Below are 17,833 nucleotides of genomic sequence, written 5' to 3' on the forward strand. Positions count from 1 at the left end.
AATCAACCGCGCTCCTGCTGCTGACTATCTGTCCAAACCCATTTATGTTTGTAGATGTTATTAACGTTCACACCCCCACCACCGCACTTGAAGACAAACTCTTTTTGAAGTTTTTATTTTATTTTTTATTTTGCAAGAAAAAGCAACATGTGAAACTCCAATCCGAATGTAGGAAGAGACTGCACCAGGGCAGCGACAAATTCCCGATTTTCTTCACCCAAAGAATAAAAAGAAAAAGAAAAAGAAAAAACGAAAGTTGCCTATTTCTTTCTTTTTCATCAAAAGCAGAGATATTTTCAGTGAACCCAACCACACACACTCGTTCGCACAGAGAGAGTAATGGCAGTCTCCATACCCATAGTGGCCATCGTCACCTCTCTGCACCTCATCGCCTTCGTTTTCGCCGTCGGTGCTGAACGACGCCGTAGCACGGTAACTTCATATCTCTCTCTCCTCTCCCTCTGTGTTTTATTGAAGTTAAAAGCCCTAACCTTTTTTGTGTTTGCGTCTGTGAAGGCCAAGATAGTGCCTGATGAGTACGACGAGCACACCTACTGCGTTTACGGGACGGACGCTTCTACGGCGTACGGATTAGCGGCTTTTGGGCTGCTTTTCGTCAGCCAGACGGTGCTAAACGGCGTCACGAGGTGTCTCTGCTGCGGCAAAGGCTTAGTGACTGGCAGCTCCACCACTTGGACCGTCTTCTTCTTCGTCTTCTCCTGGTAAATTTACCATTTTCTCCCCCCTCTTGTTTTGTAATTTCTTGTTTATCTTATTAGTAATTTAGTACACACTGGTCCCACTGGAGTGTCTTAATCTCAGCTTGAGGGTTGGATCAACGGTCATAATCCTTCCATCTTTAGTAGAACTTAGAAGGAAGGAATCAGGTTCAATCTACTAATTGATGTCACTCATCAGTTGTTTATGAGCCACCACCTGCCCTGCTCTGCCCTGTCCGCCGCCTACATGTTTCTTGTGATGGCGAAAATCTGAGACTTTTGCACTTGCTTTTAATAATTGCCACAGTGCCACTCTACGTTTAGATGATCTAATGGTTTATTGGAGTTGTTACACAGTTACAGTGTATTAATTTTTGTTTTTCGTTTGTCTGGAATTTGGTAAAGAAAAGTTAAAGTAGCTTAAGTCATGATTTAGACCCAATTCCCTTACTTTGGCCCCTACCTTTACTTATCGTTTCCCCTTTATCGATCCGAGAGTGCTTTAATTTCAACATCTTTGACATTACGCATTGTGGAACTTATCAATGGATGATACAGGAGCATATTCAAAACTTTTCCCAAAGTTTGGTTCTTAAACAATGTTGTAGACGATATGGCAGTATCTTGTTAGAAATAAGCGTGGGGTTAAGTGGGTGTAGATATGAATACATGAAACACTATCGCTTCATTAAACTACGTTGGTTTAGAGTTGGGACTGTTTTGGTATCTCTAGCATTACTTACTTGGAATAGTGACAACCCAAATAAACAGTATGGATTCCGCTCGTAACCTCCATTGTGAATATTATTTTTCCCTTGTTACTCTTTCGCGCTTGAGCCTTGAGTGAATGCTGTTCCCTACTCTCTAGTATTATGTTTGTGTAAATGATCTTATTTGCTTCATTTTGCTAAATCAAAATCTGAAGACTTTGAACTATGAATTAATTAGGACAAGCTTTTTGGGAGCCGAGGCATGCTTATTGGCAGGGTCAGCAAAGAATGCGTACCACACCAAGTACCGGGGAATCTTTAACGCAGATGACTTGTCCTGTTCCACTCTGCGTAAGGGCGTGTTTGCCGCCGCGGCTGCTCTTACACTGTTGTCATTGGCAGGGTCAAGTTTTTACTACTGGGCACATTCCAAAGCTGATACTGGGGGATGGGAGAAGCACAGAAATGAAGGCCTTGACATGAGCACTTCTAATTATGCAAATCATGAGCAGCAACAGCAAACCGGTGGATTTGAGAAGGTATAGTTCTGGTATTTGACATTTTCGTTTTGTCGGGGGGCCATGATATGATTGTAGTATGAGATTGAGTAGATCAGTTCCATAGTTTTGGTTGGTGGCTTCTTCTGTTGGAGGAGGGGGAAAACTTGAATGGGGCAAATATGAAATGGTCCTTCATGAGCCAAAAGACTTGTATATGCTATGTCATCATCATGTATGTTTTTTTATATTTGTTACGGATGTCATCATGTATGTTACAAGTGCATTTCCAATTATATTTTCCACTTATGCTGGTTGTTTGATTTTCCTTACTTCCTGGTATTATAGCACTACCAAGACTCCTTTCCCATATTTCTGGATTTGTGGTATGTATATAAATCTCTGCTTAAAATGCGTTTTGTACGACTCCTTTCCCATCATTCAACCCTATTTCAAAAGAATGTCACAAGTTCACTTGACTGTCTATCTACTAACTATTTACGACAGAGGTCCAATGTTAATGGGTTCGTTCTAAATTCTTGCCTTTGTCTAAGACAATCTTACCAGGACAAACAAAAGTCAAACAAGAAAGAACCAAACGAATTGAAAAATATTTTTAAAGCCATTACATGATCTAGCAGTAAGCTGAAAGCTCCATCAGGTTGAAGATCAACCTCGGTGTTCTTCACATTATCAAGAAAATGATCAAGAAAACGATACATGATCAAGAAAACGAACGGATCATAAATCAAAGGCCTAAGCTTTTCAAAATATTATCAAAATTTAAAAGTCAAGTCCTTTTCCGCAGCAGATTACACTCGTGTCTTGAGTTATTATTGAAATTAATATCGCCATGCGTTAACAAACGCATCCTCTGAAATTGGGTATTGCTATTGGCACAAAATGAAGTTTTAGACTTTTTTTAATCAAAGCCCAGTAGCATTAGGTTATTCACTAATTGGACGTAAATGAAAATTAGGCATATAATTAGGAAAGCCATATATTATATATAAAGCTGCTTCTAAAAGCTTTCTGCAAGAGCAACAAGAAGACCAAAACCAAAAATAAAAAGCTTCAACACAAACAATAACTAGGCATATACGTCCATCTCTCCCAAGTCACAAGGGCCTGGGAAAGCCAAGACCATTATTCTTTCTTAATACCAACACCACTCACTCCTATTGGCCAATGCTGCTACTAATCAAGATCATAAACAAAGACAAACTTGTAATTAAGATATAAAACGAGCATCAAACTTGAGATGATTAGCTAGAGCATGAGGGAAATGGGGAGCCACAAGTGCTTGCCACCTTCTTGGCGTTTGGGGAGTTGACCAGCTTCTGGAGGTTAGGGTCCTTGACATACTTGCAAAGGCAAGGCCTCTGCTCCTTCAGTTTGCCGCAACATATGGCAGAGGGAGGGCTTGAGGATGTGATTGCTGTGGCGCATGGAGCTAGCTCCAGTGGGCTGCAAGTCACTGCTGCCGTACACACCTGGCTTCCCCCAAAGACAAGAACAAAAGCTACAACGCACAATATTGCAACATTATAATAACACACTGATTTCATCTTCAGCTTTCAACCAAACAACCAATGTATATGTTATTATGTATGTTATGTTGCTGTTTGTAACTAAGAGTCAGGGAGAGAGAGAGAGAGAGAAATAGAGAGAGATGGGTGCAGTGCAGCTCTAGCTAGGTCTCTTGGCAATTTATAGAAGAGTGGCAAAGGATTGCGATCAGTTTGAGATTAATGGGAGAGATTATTATTTTTTAAATGATTACACTAAACTAGTAGGATATTAACCAAAGTGCCCCACCCCACCCATATGCTTAACATAACATGATTAGCTACTGACCAGGATTTACCTATTTAAATCACATTGCATTTCCCCTAATAGCTTTATCTTTTTAAAGCAAATATTTCGCTTTTAATATCTTGTCATTGTGGCGAACAGAGTCTAGCTCAGTAGAAAGGGCCTTAATTTACAGGACAATGATCTCATATTCGAACCCCATAATACTTTATAGTTTAAATCATCACTTATATTCAAATATATATAGGCGCTGTGATGATGATGACAAGCTCAACACCAAAAGATCAACATTTGCCATCTCTTTCATCACTAGTGCTAATTTCATTTGGTCAATGGTCAAATATTACTAGCCAGTCTAAATCACAATCTTCTTTTGATGTTAAAATGATGCGAGTTTATGCATGCCACTGCCATTGTGCTATATGTGCACTAATGATGATTGTTGGATGGAGCATGCTTAATTATCAGTGGCTCATGTGGTTCAGATCCACCGCACCCTTTTATATCCAACTTGTGGTCCACTCCAGTCACAAAAGCCACGCCTTATTTACCACCACACCAACCTTTGCTTTCTATTTGTCCCTCATCCAAAAAATAAAAACTCAAACTCTGTAATTATTAGCAACACTAATTACTCTAACCACCATATCAAAAGAAAAACAAAAATCCAAAGATTGGGCTATATAAATCGTTTGGCAATTGCATTATTCGTTGAGTTTAGGCCCATGACAAAGCCCAAGGCCCAAATAATTCAACCAAAGTTCAGCCCAGGACACAACTCCCTCTTTTTTTTATTATTTAAATTTATAAAGAAAATCCTGATTATTGAAAGTGATGAGCTAATCAAATAATTATAGGAGTTCGAATTATTTTCTTTCACAAAAATGCGATATACAAAAACCATTAATAGATATTTAATACAGCGTGAATTTGATTTTATTATACTATTGATCTGAAATAGGCATGTGAAGCAATCTTGTAAGCCATGCCAAGGCCATTCCTTTCTTCCATGAAGTGATTTTCTTTGCTACCAAAGCTTAATTAGGAGCACGCTTCTTTTTGTATGTATAAAGACCCAGAACAAAACAGGGGCAGCAGCAAGCACTGTTGCAAGCTAAGACGCAGTGACATTGAACAGAACCATATCAACCAACCAACAATGTCCATGCCTCAAAGGCCACCGCATGCCATTTTTGGAGGAGGAAAGGGTAAAATCTTACATAAACATGGTACCATGATTTGCTGCACTTTTCCTTAAATTGGTTTTGGTTTTGGTTTTGTAGTGGCTGACATATTGTTATGGAAGGACAAAACATCAGCGGCTACAATCTTAGCTGTGTTCACCATAATATGGCTTCAACTTGAAGTACTAGAATACCAGTTTTTAACTGTTTTTTGTGACATCCTCATGCTGGCTATGCTTGCCATTTTCGTCTGGCACAAGGGGGCACAACTAGCCAACCTGTAATGTTTTTTACTTTTTCTTTCTAACAAAGCGATATTTTAAACTACTCTAATTCATGTTCCTCGTTAGGTATGGTTTTAGGTCTCCAAGCTTGGTCTCTTACTTCCGGTGTCCGCCTAATAGCAATAACTTTCAACTCTCAGAATCGGCTTGTAGATACTTCTTTCAACAAATTAACTTCTTTTTGTTCAAATTCTTTGAAATTTCAGCCGGAAAAGACTTGAAACTCCTAGTTTTGGTATGCAATTTTACTTTTTCTCACCAGTTTACCCTGACCATTCTCTAAAGATTGACAATGATGTTAAGTGCTTGATATACAGGCAATGGTTTGTCTGTGGATGTTTTCAGCTCTAGGAGATTGCGTCAGCTCTGTGAGCCTTTTATATACATGTAATATCCCAGACCAACATAAATACATACACATATTTGTACTGCAGATATATTTGTAATTTCCTTATTTGAGAGCCTAACCTAACCAGTTTCTGTTTATTGGTATGAAGGCACTCTCCTTCTCGGAACACTGCCTGCTTTGTATGAGAGATATGGTGTTCCTTCTCAGGTCGATACATTTGCTGCCAAATGCATCCAAGAGGTGAAGAAATTGTTCCAAATGTTTGAGTCCAAAGTTCTTAACAAGATTCCAGGAATGGGGAAAGAGAGAGTAAATTAGATAAAATAATTCGTCAGATTATATATTCAATTATGGATTAGTATCAGATTAGGTTCTCTTGAGAATTCTCTTCTGCTTATCACTAGCAATATAGTATTGAAGTATACTAATTTGAGGGTAAATAATCCCACATTCAAATTGACATGTTATGAGGAACTCAGTGTGGTCTTATCCATTAAAATAAGTATTTATGGCATGAACAACTTTACTTAATTACTATTCACCAGAGCCTCCCTTGTTTGACATGGTGAAAATTCATAATAGCATCAACAATTGGGTTTTTAAGTTCCCATTGTCGATGCATCAACAATCGAGATGGCTTTCTCTGTACTTTTTCAATTGATCTAATAAAATATTATCGCTTGTTTGGTCAAAAAAGTTCCCATTGTTATAGTACACTTGATCCAACCGGTCACACATCATTACTCTAGCTACTATGTTACTTCTCTTCTAGAATAATCTAGAGGAAGACAAGATGAAGAGAAGCTAGATATATGAAAACAAGACATGTTGATTGATTGTTTCCAAGCTGCAGAGACTTAAGAAAGATTTGTTCGTTTGCTGCTTAGTTTAGTGCTTGCCTTCTTTCATCCGGCAAACATCAAACACAAGCATCCACATCATTATGCAAACTCTAGTGTAAAGTTACCAACAAAGAAAAATGGCAATTCTACTGACTTGAATTATCGCAGCCAGATGAACTGTCAAAATAGGGAACGTGAACGGCTACTTGTCACTGACTGATGAAGGGGGTGTTACCACATGACTAGCCAGCACCTTAGATTTCTACAAAGATTAAACATTCCCAAAATCAAAAGTGAAACGCTAGAACAACACAATATATAAACCATATAAAACAGTAGATAACAGAAGAAACAGAGCATATAAAGAAAGAAAAACCATTTGACATGATTCAGGAAAATCTAAAGGAGTGAAATGAACCTTGCTTATAATTGGCACTCTCTGGTTGTCAGCAGAAGCTGCGTTGTCTGTGTTGTTTTGGAAACTAGACTCTCCTTGGTTTTGCATAGTTGAATGTGTGAGAGAAATCTGTAGCAAATTGCGGCTGACCCATATTTCTGGACCTGGATGTGGTAGTGGCTGTAGGCATTACTTGCGAAGCAACGAATGGCATCGGCATTTGCAATTGGGGATTAACAGGAAGAACTCCTGGTGCAGACATTAGAGGGAACCCTGCAGTTGCTGGCTGTAATGGATTGAAGCCGGCTGAGGGAACAGACATGATTGGAAGGCCTGTTGTTGAGTAGCACATATTAACCATTCCCATTCCCATTCCCATTCCATAGGCATTGCTCGTTCCCATGGGCACATATGACATGAATTGGGGTGTTTGTGTGCTTTGCATCCCAGCCATGGACAAATTTGAAGCCTGGTACAGAGCTCCTCTACCCATGGACATCATCTTATGTACATAAAAATGCATATACACAGTATCACTATTATTGAGTTGGGCAATTCAAAGTTTAATTGAACAGACATTTGTACGCATATAAAAAAAATGCAGAGAGAGAGAGAGAGAAAGGACACTTGTATTTGAAGCTTGAGGGCTTTAATATGTTTGATGGCATCATCCAGCATTGAAGCTCGGTCTGACTAAAATTTGAAAAGCACAATTGGTTCAGTAACAATGAGAAGAAGGAAACAATTAATGTATCAATCAGCAAAGCAATTTTTCCATTTATTTATGGAAGATAATAACCATAACAAGGTTAAAGAAACAGTAAGGCAGAAGAAAGGAAAATAATATGTAGAAGATGAGATGAGTCTCAGCTTGCTCATCATCCTAGTCAGCAGCATAATCTACAGAGTCATCATCACCCTAGTCAACCGAGTCAACAGCTTGATGTTAGATGATGATAGAACATGTGTTTAGATTAGTTACATAGCTTAGTTCTGATCGGATTAGTTGAACAACTAATCTCATTGCTTGAGCAGGATAAATATGTAATCTGGCACTGCCCAAATTAATGACAAGTTCATTATTTTTCATGTAACAGAAAAACAGTACCCAAAAACACAACAATACGTACAAAAACTGTGGGTCCCATTTATGTGAGACTACATGAGTTTGGTAAAGTGATAATACAAACAAATAGTGCTGTGATCATACATATATATATATATATATATATATTCTTATTTTATACAAACAATAAGTGCTGCACAAATTATGTTCCGAAGTTGAAGGCAAGAATTCAGTAGTAATTTTTGTATTGAGTGGTAAATAACACTTGATTATTTTACTGAAACTTATTAATTAAACAAATCTAAAGCAAGGAGATAATTATTAATGATTGAAATGAAACCACCATTACCGTGTTACAGTTGGGTATAAGTTGCTGCAATGCCCCCAGCTTCCCCCGGATTTTCTTCCTACGCTTCTGCTCAAAACAAGCGTAATTAATAAAATATAAAGTGTAATGAATTAATCCTGTTTTAGCTGTAGTAATAGTGTACAGCAGGCTTAATACCCTCTCGGACATATTATGTAGTTCAGCAGCACGTGTTCTTTTGGGCTTAATACCCTCTCCAGACACTGATTTTGTCTCCTAAACAAACATTAAGCAAATAAAAGAGGAGATTAGTAAAAATGAGTAAGAGAAAGTTCCAAAGGAGAAACTAATTGAAAGTAGTATTTAAGTTAATTTGTACAGACAGACCATAAAACGAGAGGTGGTTTTTAGTTCTCCCTTGTCGAAATCACATACAAAGTGTTTGTCGGATGAAAAAATAGCATTGGGTGTAATTGTTGGTTCAAGCTGAATATTGGACAAGTCTTCAAATATTTCTTGAAAACACTTGTGATTATGATCTTCTGCTGCTCCAGTTGCACCACTAGCACCACTAGTATTAATATTCCAAACAGAATAATCATGATCAGTTTCAGTTTCAGTTTCAGTTTGGGGATGTGGATGATGATGAGGGACAACAGAATCAAGAAGCGGACCAAAATCTTCATATTGAAAACTCTTAGAAGAATCACCCTCTTCCGTCGTCGTGGTGGTGATGGTGGTGGTGGCGGCCCAGTCGGGCACTCGGTGCGTCATATAATGAAATGAAGTGTAATGGGCAACCGCCAAGTGGCTACAGCACAGGGCACAAACGCAACGCACTCAGAGATATTATTCGTTTGAACCGTAAAGAGAATACTTGGTTGAATGGTAAACTAATTAATGCAAGTGGCCAGGAAGATAGATATGGGATGAACAAGGTGCACTATTTCGGGTAGGATTCTCGGGTGCCGCTTAATATTTTTTCCAAGGACAATGCATGCAGAATGAGGATAGAGAGCGGGAATTCGAAGGGAGGGAATGAACCAACAGATAGAAAAGTATGATTGGACTTGGGGAGTGGCTCTTGCAGCTCTTGTAGTCGTCTATTTATAAGGGAAGTAATGTTGGGTTGCATTGCATTGCATGCGTGGTTGTGGTTGATATCCGGGTTTAGGGACAGCTGCCTTCACTCATAGTCTGCTTCTCGTATGAACCCAGATTAGCTTAGCCCACCATATAGTTGTAGTCTTCAGCAGCGTATCTCTTGGGGTCGTGGGTCCTCCTCACTGCTTCCTTTTGTCCCTTAGTTGGACTACATGTCGGGTACAGCTCGACACACGTGGACATTCTATGACTCGTGTCGACTCACGGAGCTCCCCACATCAGAAAAATCCCAATCTAATTTACCGTTATCTTCTTCTTTGTTTTGTTCGTAACCTCCTTACTATTTATTCATCAACTTGAACCCTCTCGTTACGCTTACGATATTCATAAATTCTAATGCATGTTACTATATTAAAATTAATATATATAATTCAGGAGTAAAATGGCTGAAAATTCAAGAGTTTTAGATATTTCATATAATAATAAGGGGTATTAAAACAGAAAGAAAAAGTTCAAAATAGTTAATTTGTTTTATGAAATGAAAGGTCAGGGACTAGTCCACGTTTTCAACCACGTACGTTCACATACTAATTATTTAATGGAGTATATTTATTATAATACATATGCTAGGGTAGCTGGTTATATATATGCCGGCCAAAACTCAGTCTGAGTCTGAAGTTATGTTGGAAAGTGTTCCACGTGAAGCTGACGAACAAATGGGGCATGCAGATGCAGTTGCTGTCTTGTTTTGTGTCCACTTTCACTTTCACTTCCACTTCCAATTCCAATTCCAATTCTAATTCCTTATTACCTAGGGCCTATCTCTATCTCTCAAACCCAGATCACAGCACCGTTCTTGTCTTGCGTCTTTATTCCGCTATCAATACCACATTTATTTATCACATTGCTACCACCTCTTTAATAGAGATTAGCTCCACCTGTATATATGGGACTCACTTGGCTAATCAAATAAATTAAACATATAGAATCAAATAAAACAGAGATTAAGAATTTAATACGATAACTTGAAACTCAATAACTTAACATCCACAAATCTGAATATTTGAATTAGGGCACCATCCTAGCCCTAGCGCTCATTAAAATTTGGAAGTTTAATAACCTTAGAACTCTTAATTGCAGCTCTTTTTACTTTTTGTCTTTGCCGTGACTTTGCTTGTTTTGATTGCTTGTTTTGTTTCGTTTTGTTTAATCTCTTGCTTGCTTTCGAATTGCTGCACCCCTTTTGAGTTCTTAGTTGTGTTTCATTTTGTTTTTTTTTAAAGTTAATGTTAAGTAGTTGAGTCTCGAATGAAGTTAAGTTAAAGAACTAGAATTGATCACTAAACGACACTCGCAATTGCATTACACTATATTATAAATCAATTCGTGTACTTGCAAGTTTTAATTTGATTTAAATTAATCTAATATTTAGATTGGTTTAAACGCACATTAAATTTTATCGTTAATGTAGTCAGTAAATATGATACAAATAGCAACAACCCTTTAACTATGACTCTGGCCTAAGTACGGTCTCTTTGCTTCTTTTGGGCCTGTGTCCCTGCCTTGGCCCTTTATAAATTTATCTGTGCAGACCAAAAAAAATTTGCAATTGCATTGCAAATATATGCCAGGATCAGGTCGGTCTTTTTATTTAAAATATGAAAATAAATAAATACATGAAAGGATTTGTCATGCCGACAAAATGAATGAATAAATATAGGATTTTTATCACTAATGGTCTTTAAGATTTGTCAAATTATCATTTTTGGTCCTTTTATGTTTTTTTTTCCTGATATTATTGATTCCTTATGTTACACTTCACACATCAATTTGGTCCCTCAGGTTCAATTAAAATTTTCCGTTAGATTGCTAACATGGACGCCACGTGGATTAAACAATGTCGTAAATATTTTGGGTTTTATTCAAATGGTCCCTGAGGTTTGCGAAATTATCACCTTTGATTCTTTATGTTTTTTTTATTGACATTATTGGTCTTATATATATTTTTAAAAATAGTGTAACATTTAAAATCTTTTAGAAAAAATGTAATTAAAAAAAGAAAAATTTCAAAACATAATTTGCTTTTTATTCAAATCCACTTGGCATGTTATTATTGGACATGTAGTACATGTCACGTCAAATTTGTTATGTTGTGTTGAAATTTCTGTTAAATTGATGAAAATTTGAACATAACCTAAAGGATTTGACGTGGCATGTATGTGGAGCCTACATGTCCAATAATAACATACAAAGTGGATTTGAATTAAAAAAACAGATTATTTTTTGAAAATTTTCTCTATTTTTTGAAAATTTTAAATGTTAAACTATTTTTTAAAGGATTTAGGGTTTTTCAACAAAACCTAACGGATTTGACGCGACATATATGTGGAGCCTACATATCCATTAATAACATGCCAAGTGAATTTCAATTAAAAAAAATGTATGTTTTGAAATTTCTCTCTTTTTGAATTTTTTTTTTAAAGATTTTAAATGTTTAACTTTATATATATATATATATAAACATTTCTTCATTTAGATCCACTTGATATTTTCTCTTTGGCTATGTGTGCACCACATATGTGTCATGTCAGCAATTTAACAAAAAAAATTTACAAAATCTCACGGTGGGATCAAATTGATGTGTGAGGTGTAACATAAGAACCAATAATGTTAGAAAAATATATATAAATGGTCAAAGGTAATAATTTCGCAAACCTCAAGGACAATTTGTGATAAAACTCAAATTATTTAAAACATTGTTTAATCCAAGTGGCATTCACGTCAGCAATCTAATGTAAAATTTTAATTGAACTTGACAGTGGGATCAAATTGATGTGTAAGATATAACATAAAGGATCAATAATATCAACAAAAAAAAAAACATAAAAAGACCAAATGTGATAATTTGGCAAATCTCAGACACCATTGGGGATAAAAAGCCATAAATATATAATAAAAATGCCAAATGACGCATGTCATGAGATGAGATGTAGGGATGGCAACGGGCCGAGTAGGGGCCGGGTATGACAATACCATCCCCGTCCCCGCTCTCCATCCCCGCCCCCATCCCCGAACCAATCCCCGTTTAATAGGTTTCGGGGAATCCCCGTCCCCGTTTCCGTCGGGGGACTATCCCCCATCCCCGCCCCGAATTCCCGATTTTTTTTGCACAAAAAATATTTATCATATATTTTAACATTAAATTTCATATTAAATTATCATTCAACACATCCAAATTAACTATAAAGTTCAACTCAACTATTCAAAATCACATCAATATGAAATTCTAGAAAAGATTAGGAAGAATTAGGAGAGAGAGGTTAGCTTAGGGTTAAACATAAATATTATAATTATATATTTATTTATTTAAATATAAACATATATATTTTCGGGTCGGATTCAGGGATGGGGACGCCAATACCATCCCCTCCCCATACCCGACGGGAGTTTTTTAAGTTCGGGGATCCCCATACCTGATAACCATTTGGCCCCGAAATCTCCCTCCATTAGGGTCGGGGACCCTCCCCCGCGGGGATTTTTGCCATCCCTAGTCATTGAGATGATAGGAAAACCGATGCGAAGACCTCACCTCCATTGTCGACACCACTTTTGTAAGTAATTGCCGCAATTGCGGATCTCTCTCTCTCTCTCTCAATTTTTCTCATTTTTAGTAAAGAAAGCCGGCTTTCCTTTAGTCAGTCAGTCAGTCAGTCATTTGTACAACTATGTATGCTTAAGTTATGATAAATAATAAATAAATAAAAACTACGTATGCTTATGATGTGGTGCTTCCTTGAATAATAAATCTACTTAAATCTCATATCACAATTTGGGTTGACCATATATATACCATATAATATATATGCTATATTTATTTACACGTCTCCATCTCCAACACGGTGAAATGTGTGATTGGCCACAATATAATGATACGAGGGCATCGGATATAAATGATTCTTGCCGTCTTAGGAAAGAAAGAAACACAGTCTTATCGATAATATTATAGCAGTCAGTCAGCTTATCATCAATTCAAAGCCTTTTTCGAAAAACCTTATCAGCCATTTCTGCGCGCACACACAGACTGAGACAGACAGACAGAGAGAAAGAGGAGGCAGATAAGATAGCCATATCATATTACGTATGGTGAGGGACTGGAAAGAGTTGTTGGCAAGAAGAGGGCATGGAGATGGAGGTGCTGGGAGTGGGGAGATTAGTTTAAGCAGCAGCAGCAGCAGTGCAGCTTTTGTGATGCTGTTGTTGTGGGCAGCTTTCGTCACCTTTGCTGTTATCTCAGCCGTCATCTTCTCCTGTGCAGATGGTGTTCCTAAAGACAAAACCTCCTCCTCCGCCACCCACACTGGTACCCACGGCGCTACGTGCGCCGCTGCAGGCTGCAGCGCAGGCTGCGGTGCTTGATCAGAAACAGAGCATCAGCATCAGTGCTTTCATCTCTTGATTTCTTCCTTTTTCTCAGCTATGATTAATTGAATTGTTGCTTATTTCAAAGATAAAAGTTGCTTTCTATTACAGTTACACACGAGTGTGCTTATCATGATCACGAATATATTTTTCCGCCCAGGGCCTTTTTATCTGGGTTTTTTTAAATTTTTTTAAATTTCAGTGGTTGACATGCTGCCATGAGCGTTTGTTTGGTTGGGCAAGTCCCATCAAGATTAGATGTCTCTTCCTCTTCCTCTTACCCCCCATATGTGTTTGTTCCCATCTACAAATTTCATCTTAATATTATCAAGTCAACGAATGGTTTCTAATCAAAGAGACCACCTCCATATTCCAATAAATAAATAAATATATATATATATATATATATATACTCCACCACCTCCATATGTATGGATACTCTAGTTCTTGTATCGCCTTTTATTCACTCAGGCAAGTCAGCAGCCATGCTTTTGCGTTTCTTTCAGAATCTTATTTTGGGGGCAGGCAGAAGCCAATGCTTTAGTCTAAGCTACTGCAACATTTACTTCTCAAGTCGTTTCCTAATTTCAGTGGAGGATAAATCCATGCGGAACTTCTCTTCTGGTATTGAGATGAACATATCTCTTAACTCCTCTGGAATATCAAAATCTTCAAGAACCTGACAAGGTTTTATAAATAAGAATTAACAACTTCCATAAAGGATAAAAATGAGTCGTTGGAAATGAGAAGGAAGTTTGTCAAGCTTCTAATATGGGAACATACCTTGAAAACACCATCCACATTACGACCACCCACGAGAAAAGTGGACCCTGTTTTCTTGCATCCAATAAGTATCTCCAGCATCTTCTTGTAGTTCCCGTCATAGTATTTGGGCTGGAAAGGAGGAAAAATTAACTTCATTGCTTCCATTCACAATTCAAAGATTACTATATATCTCAAAAATCATAAATCGAAAGAAGTAATATTTCAATATTCTATTAAACCACCTATTAGACAGATTTGATTCGGTTAAGGTAGTGATTAAATCCTTCCATATGGAATCAAATCAGCATGCATATCCACATACACATGTCACAAGAAAACGATACAATTATAATTCGTTAAATAACATACATTAATCAGCCTTGCTGCTGTGTCAGCACCAATCACAAAAGCACTGCCTGGGAAAACTTCAGCTTTCTTATAAAAGTATGGCTGATTGGATATAATTACTGTTTTTCCTGTAATTAAAAAAGAAAGATGATTGGATATAATTACTGTTTTGCCCCAGAAAATTTCACGCATTCATCCCTTATCATGACTTATTATCCCTACACCAGCAGGAAATTGAACAGGAAAAAGAATTTAAACAGATAATCAGCCTCACCAATGTTCTCAAACTGCTTGACACGATCTTTGATTTGTGATGTTGAAAGTGGAGGTTTGTCAGCATTGACTGCTGATATTTCAAAGCATGGGTAGCTATTGCCACATAAGCTGCATAGAAATGAGTGATGGATGAGCAGCACTATACACAAGTGATATGATACATACGTTTGTGCATGTGCATAAGATCCAGAAGAAACAAAGCAAATATAAAAGAAGAAATGATAAATCTCCTCAGAAAGAGTCTTGTCATCATCAACAATGTCAAATAAATTGTAGGTGGGTGTGTTATGAGAAAGAGAGAGAGATCAACAATCCTTCATCTGGCCCTGCTGCAACTCAGTTGCAGTTTCCCAAAGAAACCCAGAAAAAACAAAACATTGATGGAAATTTTAGAAAAAGAAATGGAATCAAGAGTTGCAGTTAAAGCAAGCTGTTGTACCTAGTAGCAACCTCCAAGAGCTTCATGTGACCTTCATGTAATGGATTAAAAGAACCAGACAGTATTATCTTCCTTTCTGCAGTTGACATGTGTGGCTCTGCAAAACAGTTGATGAAAAATAACGCATTATGCACAAGCACAGGACCACACTTACACATGTATGAGTATAGTGCATAATTGTGCTAGTAAAGGTTAAAGCATACCACTCGAAAACGGATAAACCTTAAAGCATATTTGCCCATTTATAAGTTGCTCCAACTCTTCATCTTCACTGAACTGCTTTTCACATTCATCAGGTACTTCGGAGTCAGTGAGCTCTGAAACAAATGTTCCGGGAACTTTACATGCATTTGCAATTGCCTGTAACCAAATTGATAGAAAGGCTGCATAAGAAACAAATTTAAAATATGAGTTTAAGTAAACCACATTTAGCAAAAATATGAAACTAATAAAGCGATGGCATTATGCTGCTAAATATTCACTTCCTATATATAAGGTCTCCAGAATAATTAGTAGAAATCTTCTCAGACCTTGAGTAAAAGATTACTTGCAACCATATCTTCTTCCTCTCGATTTCGTAAACCCTAGAATGATAAGAAGCATGTTATAAGAAAATGAAAAACTTGAAAATCTTAGTCAAGACCAAAATAAATGACAATCACCTTAGAAAGGGTCACCGTTGATACCCAGAGTCTGTCAGATGTCCTTGTTGACAAGTGAAGCCTATACATCAAGAAAAAAGCATGAAGCTAAACAGGCCCAGGTTGACCAAGCATGAAGTAAAAGCGACATCAACAAAACAAGCCCTTATGGAGGTGTTATGTGCGTTGAATATCTTTGAGTAAAACAACAAAACAAAATACAATGATACAATGACACCAACCAATTGCAGGTGTGATGTTGCAAAATGCAGCTTCTTAGCAGGATCCTTTGATTATGTCAAGCAAGTAATAAACGTTCCCATTTTTGTTTCTACCCTGATTATTTGGTGCCTTTATTCATGTCTGCCTCAGCAAATCGGCTTAAGGCTAAGTTGTGAAGTCACTGCCATCATAAGAATACCAAAAGAACGGACCATTGAAAAAAGGACCCTGACAATAATCCTAGTAACTCACGTAGTAAAAACCAATGCTGAGTTGCTTTATGAAACAATAACTAATGAATTTCTGTCACTTTGACGATCAGGTACACTTGTAAAGATAAAGAAATTTAAAAGACTACATATCAATGTTTGCACTGTCCCTGAACTTTCCAGCTACATAGAAGAAAACTGTGTATATATATATATATATTGAAATTATACCTGTGCTCCCCGAGTTTTGGACGTGAGGTAGCCAAAGTACCAGTAAAACCCACACCAACAACCGGATAACCTATTGCGTATAATAAAAATGCCATATCAGTTCACAAGTTGCATTCACATATACCTATAAACATAAAGTGTGTGTTCGTCAGTGCGTGTGGCTACAGATGACACCTAGTAAGACTGTGTTTGGCACTAGGGTATACAGAAAGTAGAAGTTCCCCACATGATGCAAAGGTAGCTACACAATTAAGCATAAAAAATTCATATCACAGTGTTAGGTCCTAATAAATTCTTCAGAACCCCAATTCAGTATGCAAGTATAAGAATATATCTAATGCATAACCTGGTGAGGAGAGCTTGAGCGCGCGATTGTAGGCCAACAAAGCCATTTCTTCAGCAGTGTGTGAGCTACAAAACTGGTTCGGAATCTGCACCAACAAAGCAACCAAAATTTTAATTTTTAAAAGAAAAAAAAAAAACAGAACTTTTCTGTTAAATTATACAAAAATTGGAGCGAGAAACAGAAGAATTAAACAAAAGGAGAGGACGAACCTTCCCGAGTAACTGGATCATAGACATTCTGGAGTAGGGCACCACGGCTTCGAGGACTGTGCTTGAGGCTCCAGGAACGGATAGCAGCCACGCAACAGCCTGATTTATATTACTAGTTTTAATTAATTAATCTTCATGAATTCTTAATCATAATTAATTAATTAATCTTAATATGTGTGTATTTATGAGAGAGAGAGAGAGAGAGAGAGAGAGAGAGACCTGAGAGGCTCCACCAGAGAGATAGAGGACGGACTGCGTGGGGCTTGCGTGAATGGCTTCCACTACTGTTTTCAGTCCCGTACTGATTATCATACCTTCCCTCGTTTTCTTCTCCTCTCTTCTTCCTTCAGCATCATCCATTTCCTTCCTTCTTTTGTTCAGTCTTTTCTTCTGTCTGCTAGTCCGCGCTGGAAGAGAGAGAGAGCCTGTTAACCGGTGTCGTCAGCTTCTCATT

At 37.5% G+C, this 17,833-nt stretch overlaps 5 protein-coding genes and 1 long non-coding RNA gene across 7 annotated transcripts; 2 read left to right on the top strand and 4 right to left on the bottom strand.

Annotated features, from left to right (window-relative positions):
• Positions 1 to 114: 114 nt before the first annotated feature.
• Positions 115 to 2,338, top strand: LOC117616125. The gene is made up of 3 exons (XM_034345340.1): positions 115 to 432; positions 517 to 722; positions 1,668 to 2,338. The coding sequence occupies exons 1-3, from the start codon at positions 340 to 342 to the stop codon at positions 1,972 to 1,974; spliced, it is 606 nt and encodes a 201-aa protein (XP_034201231.1). The 5' UTR covers positions 115 to 339; the 3' UTR covers positions 1,975 to 2,338.
• A 575-nt stretch (positions 2,339 to 2,913) lies between these two features.
• On the bottom strand, positions 2,914 to 3,597 carry LOC117614945 (non-specific lipid-transfer protein 2-like). The gene has a single exon (XM_034343884.1). The coding sequence runs from the start codon at positions 3,492 to 3,494 to the stop codon at positions 3,192 to 3,194; it is 303 nt and encodes a 100-aa protein (XP_034199775.1). The 5' UTR covers positions 3,495 to 3,597; the 3' UTR covers positions 2,914 to 3,191.
• Positions 3,598 to 4,871: 1,274 nt separating this feature from the next.
• On the top strand, positions 4,872 to 6,023 carry LOC117616096 (reticulon-like protein B14). Its single transcript, XM_034345309.1, has 5 exons — positions 4,872 to 4,949; positions 5,025 to 5,205; positions 5,276 to 5,444; positions 5,527 to 5,596; positions 5,707 to 6,023. The coding sequence occupies exons 1-5, from the start codon at positions 4,901 to 4,903 to the stop codon at positions 5,874 to 5,876; spliced, it is 639 nt and encodes a 212-aa protein (XP_034201200.1). The 5' UTR covers positions 4,872 to 4,900; the 3' UTR covers positions 5,877 to 6,023.
• Positions 6,024 to 6,293: 270 nt separating this feature from the next.
• On the bottom strand, positions 6,294 to 7,678 carry LOC117615799. The gene is made up of 3 exons (XR_004584062.1): positions 7,425 to 7,678; positions 6,819 to 7,299; positions 6,294 to 6,662 (listed from the first exon to the last, which is right to left on the bottom strand). It is a non-coding gene; the product is annotated as an uncharacterized LOC117615799 (long non-coding RNA).
• A 2-nt stretch (positions 7,679 to 7,680) lies between these two features.
• On the bottom strand, positions 7,681 to 8,944 carry LOC117617494 (transcription factor PIF5-like). The gene is made up of 4 exons (XM_034346882.1): positions 8,558 to 8,944; positions 8,369 to 8,446; positions 8,213 to 8,278; positions 7,681 to 7,716 (listed from the first exon to the last, which is right to left on the bottom strand). The coding sequence occupies exons 1-4, from the start codon at positions 8,942 to 8,944 to the stop codon at positions 7,681 to 7,683; spliced, it is 567 nt and encodes a 188-aa protein (XP_034202773.1).
• Positions 8,945 to 13,292: 4,348 nt separating this feature from the next.
• LOC117615110 lies at positions 13,293 to 17,803 on the bottom strand. Of its 2 annotated transcripts, none has more exons than XM_034344114.1 (12): positions 17,599 to 17,803; positions 17,380 to 17,478; positions 17,171 to 17,255; positions 16,825 to 16,894; positions 16,184 to 16,244; positions 16,052 to 16,105; positions 15,725 to 15,881; positions 15,522 to 15,618; positions 15,081 to 15,190; positions 14,828 to 14,934; positions 14,477 to 14,587; positions 13,293 to 14,372 (listed from the first exon to the last, which is right to left on the bottom strand). In XM_034344114.1, exons 1-12 carry the CDS (start codon positions 17,737 to 17,739, stop codon positions 14,256 to 14,258), a joined length of 1,209 nt encoding a protein of 402 aa, XP_034200005.1. In that variant the 5' UTR covers positions 17,740 to 17,803; the 3' UTR covers positions 13,293 to 14,255. The 2 variants fall into 2 exon arrangements, with proteins under 2 accessions (XP_034200005.1, XP_034200006.1); XM_034344115.1 differs by having other exon boundaries at positions 17,171 to 17,243; positions 17,599 to 17,795.
• Positions 17,804 to 17,833: the final 30 nt, after the last annotated feature.

Source organism: Prunus dulcis, chromosome 1 (assembly GCF_902201215.1).
Source record: "Prunus dulcis chromosome 1, ALMONDv2, whole genome shotgun sequence".
NCBI lineage: Eukaryota > Viridiplantae > Streptophyta > Magnoliopsida > Rosales > Rosaceae > Prunus > Prunus dulcis.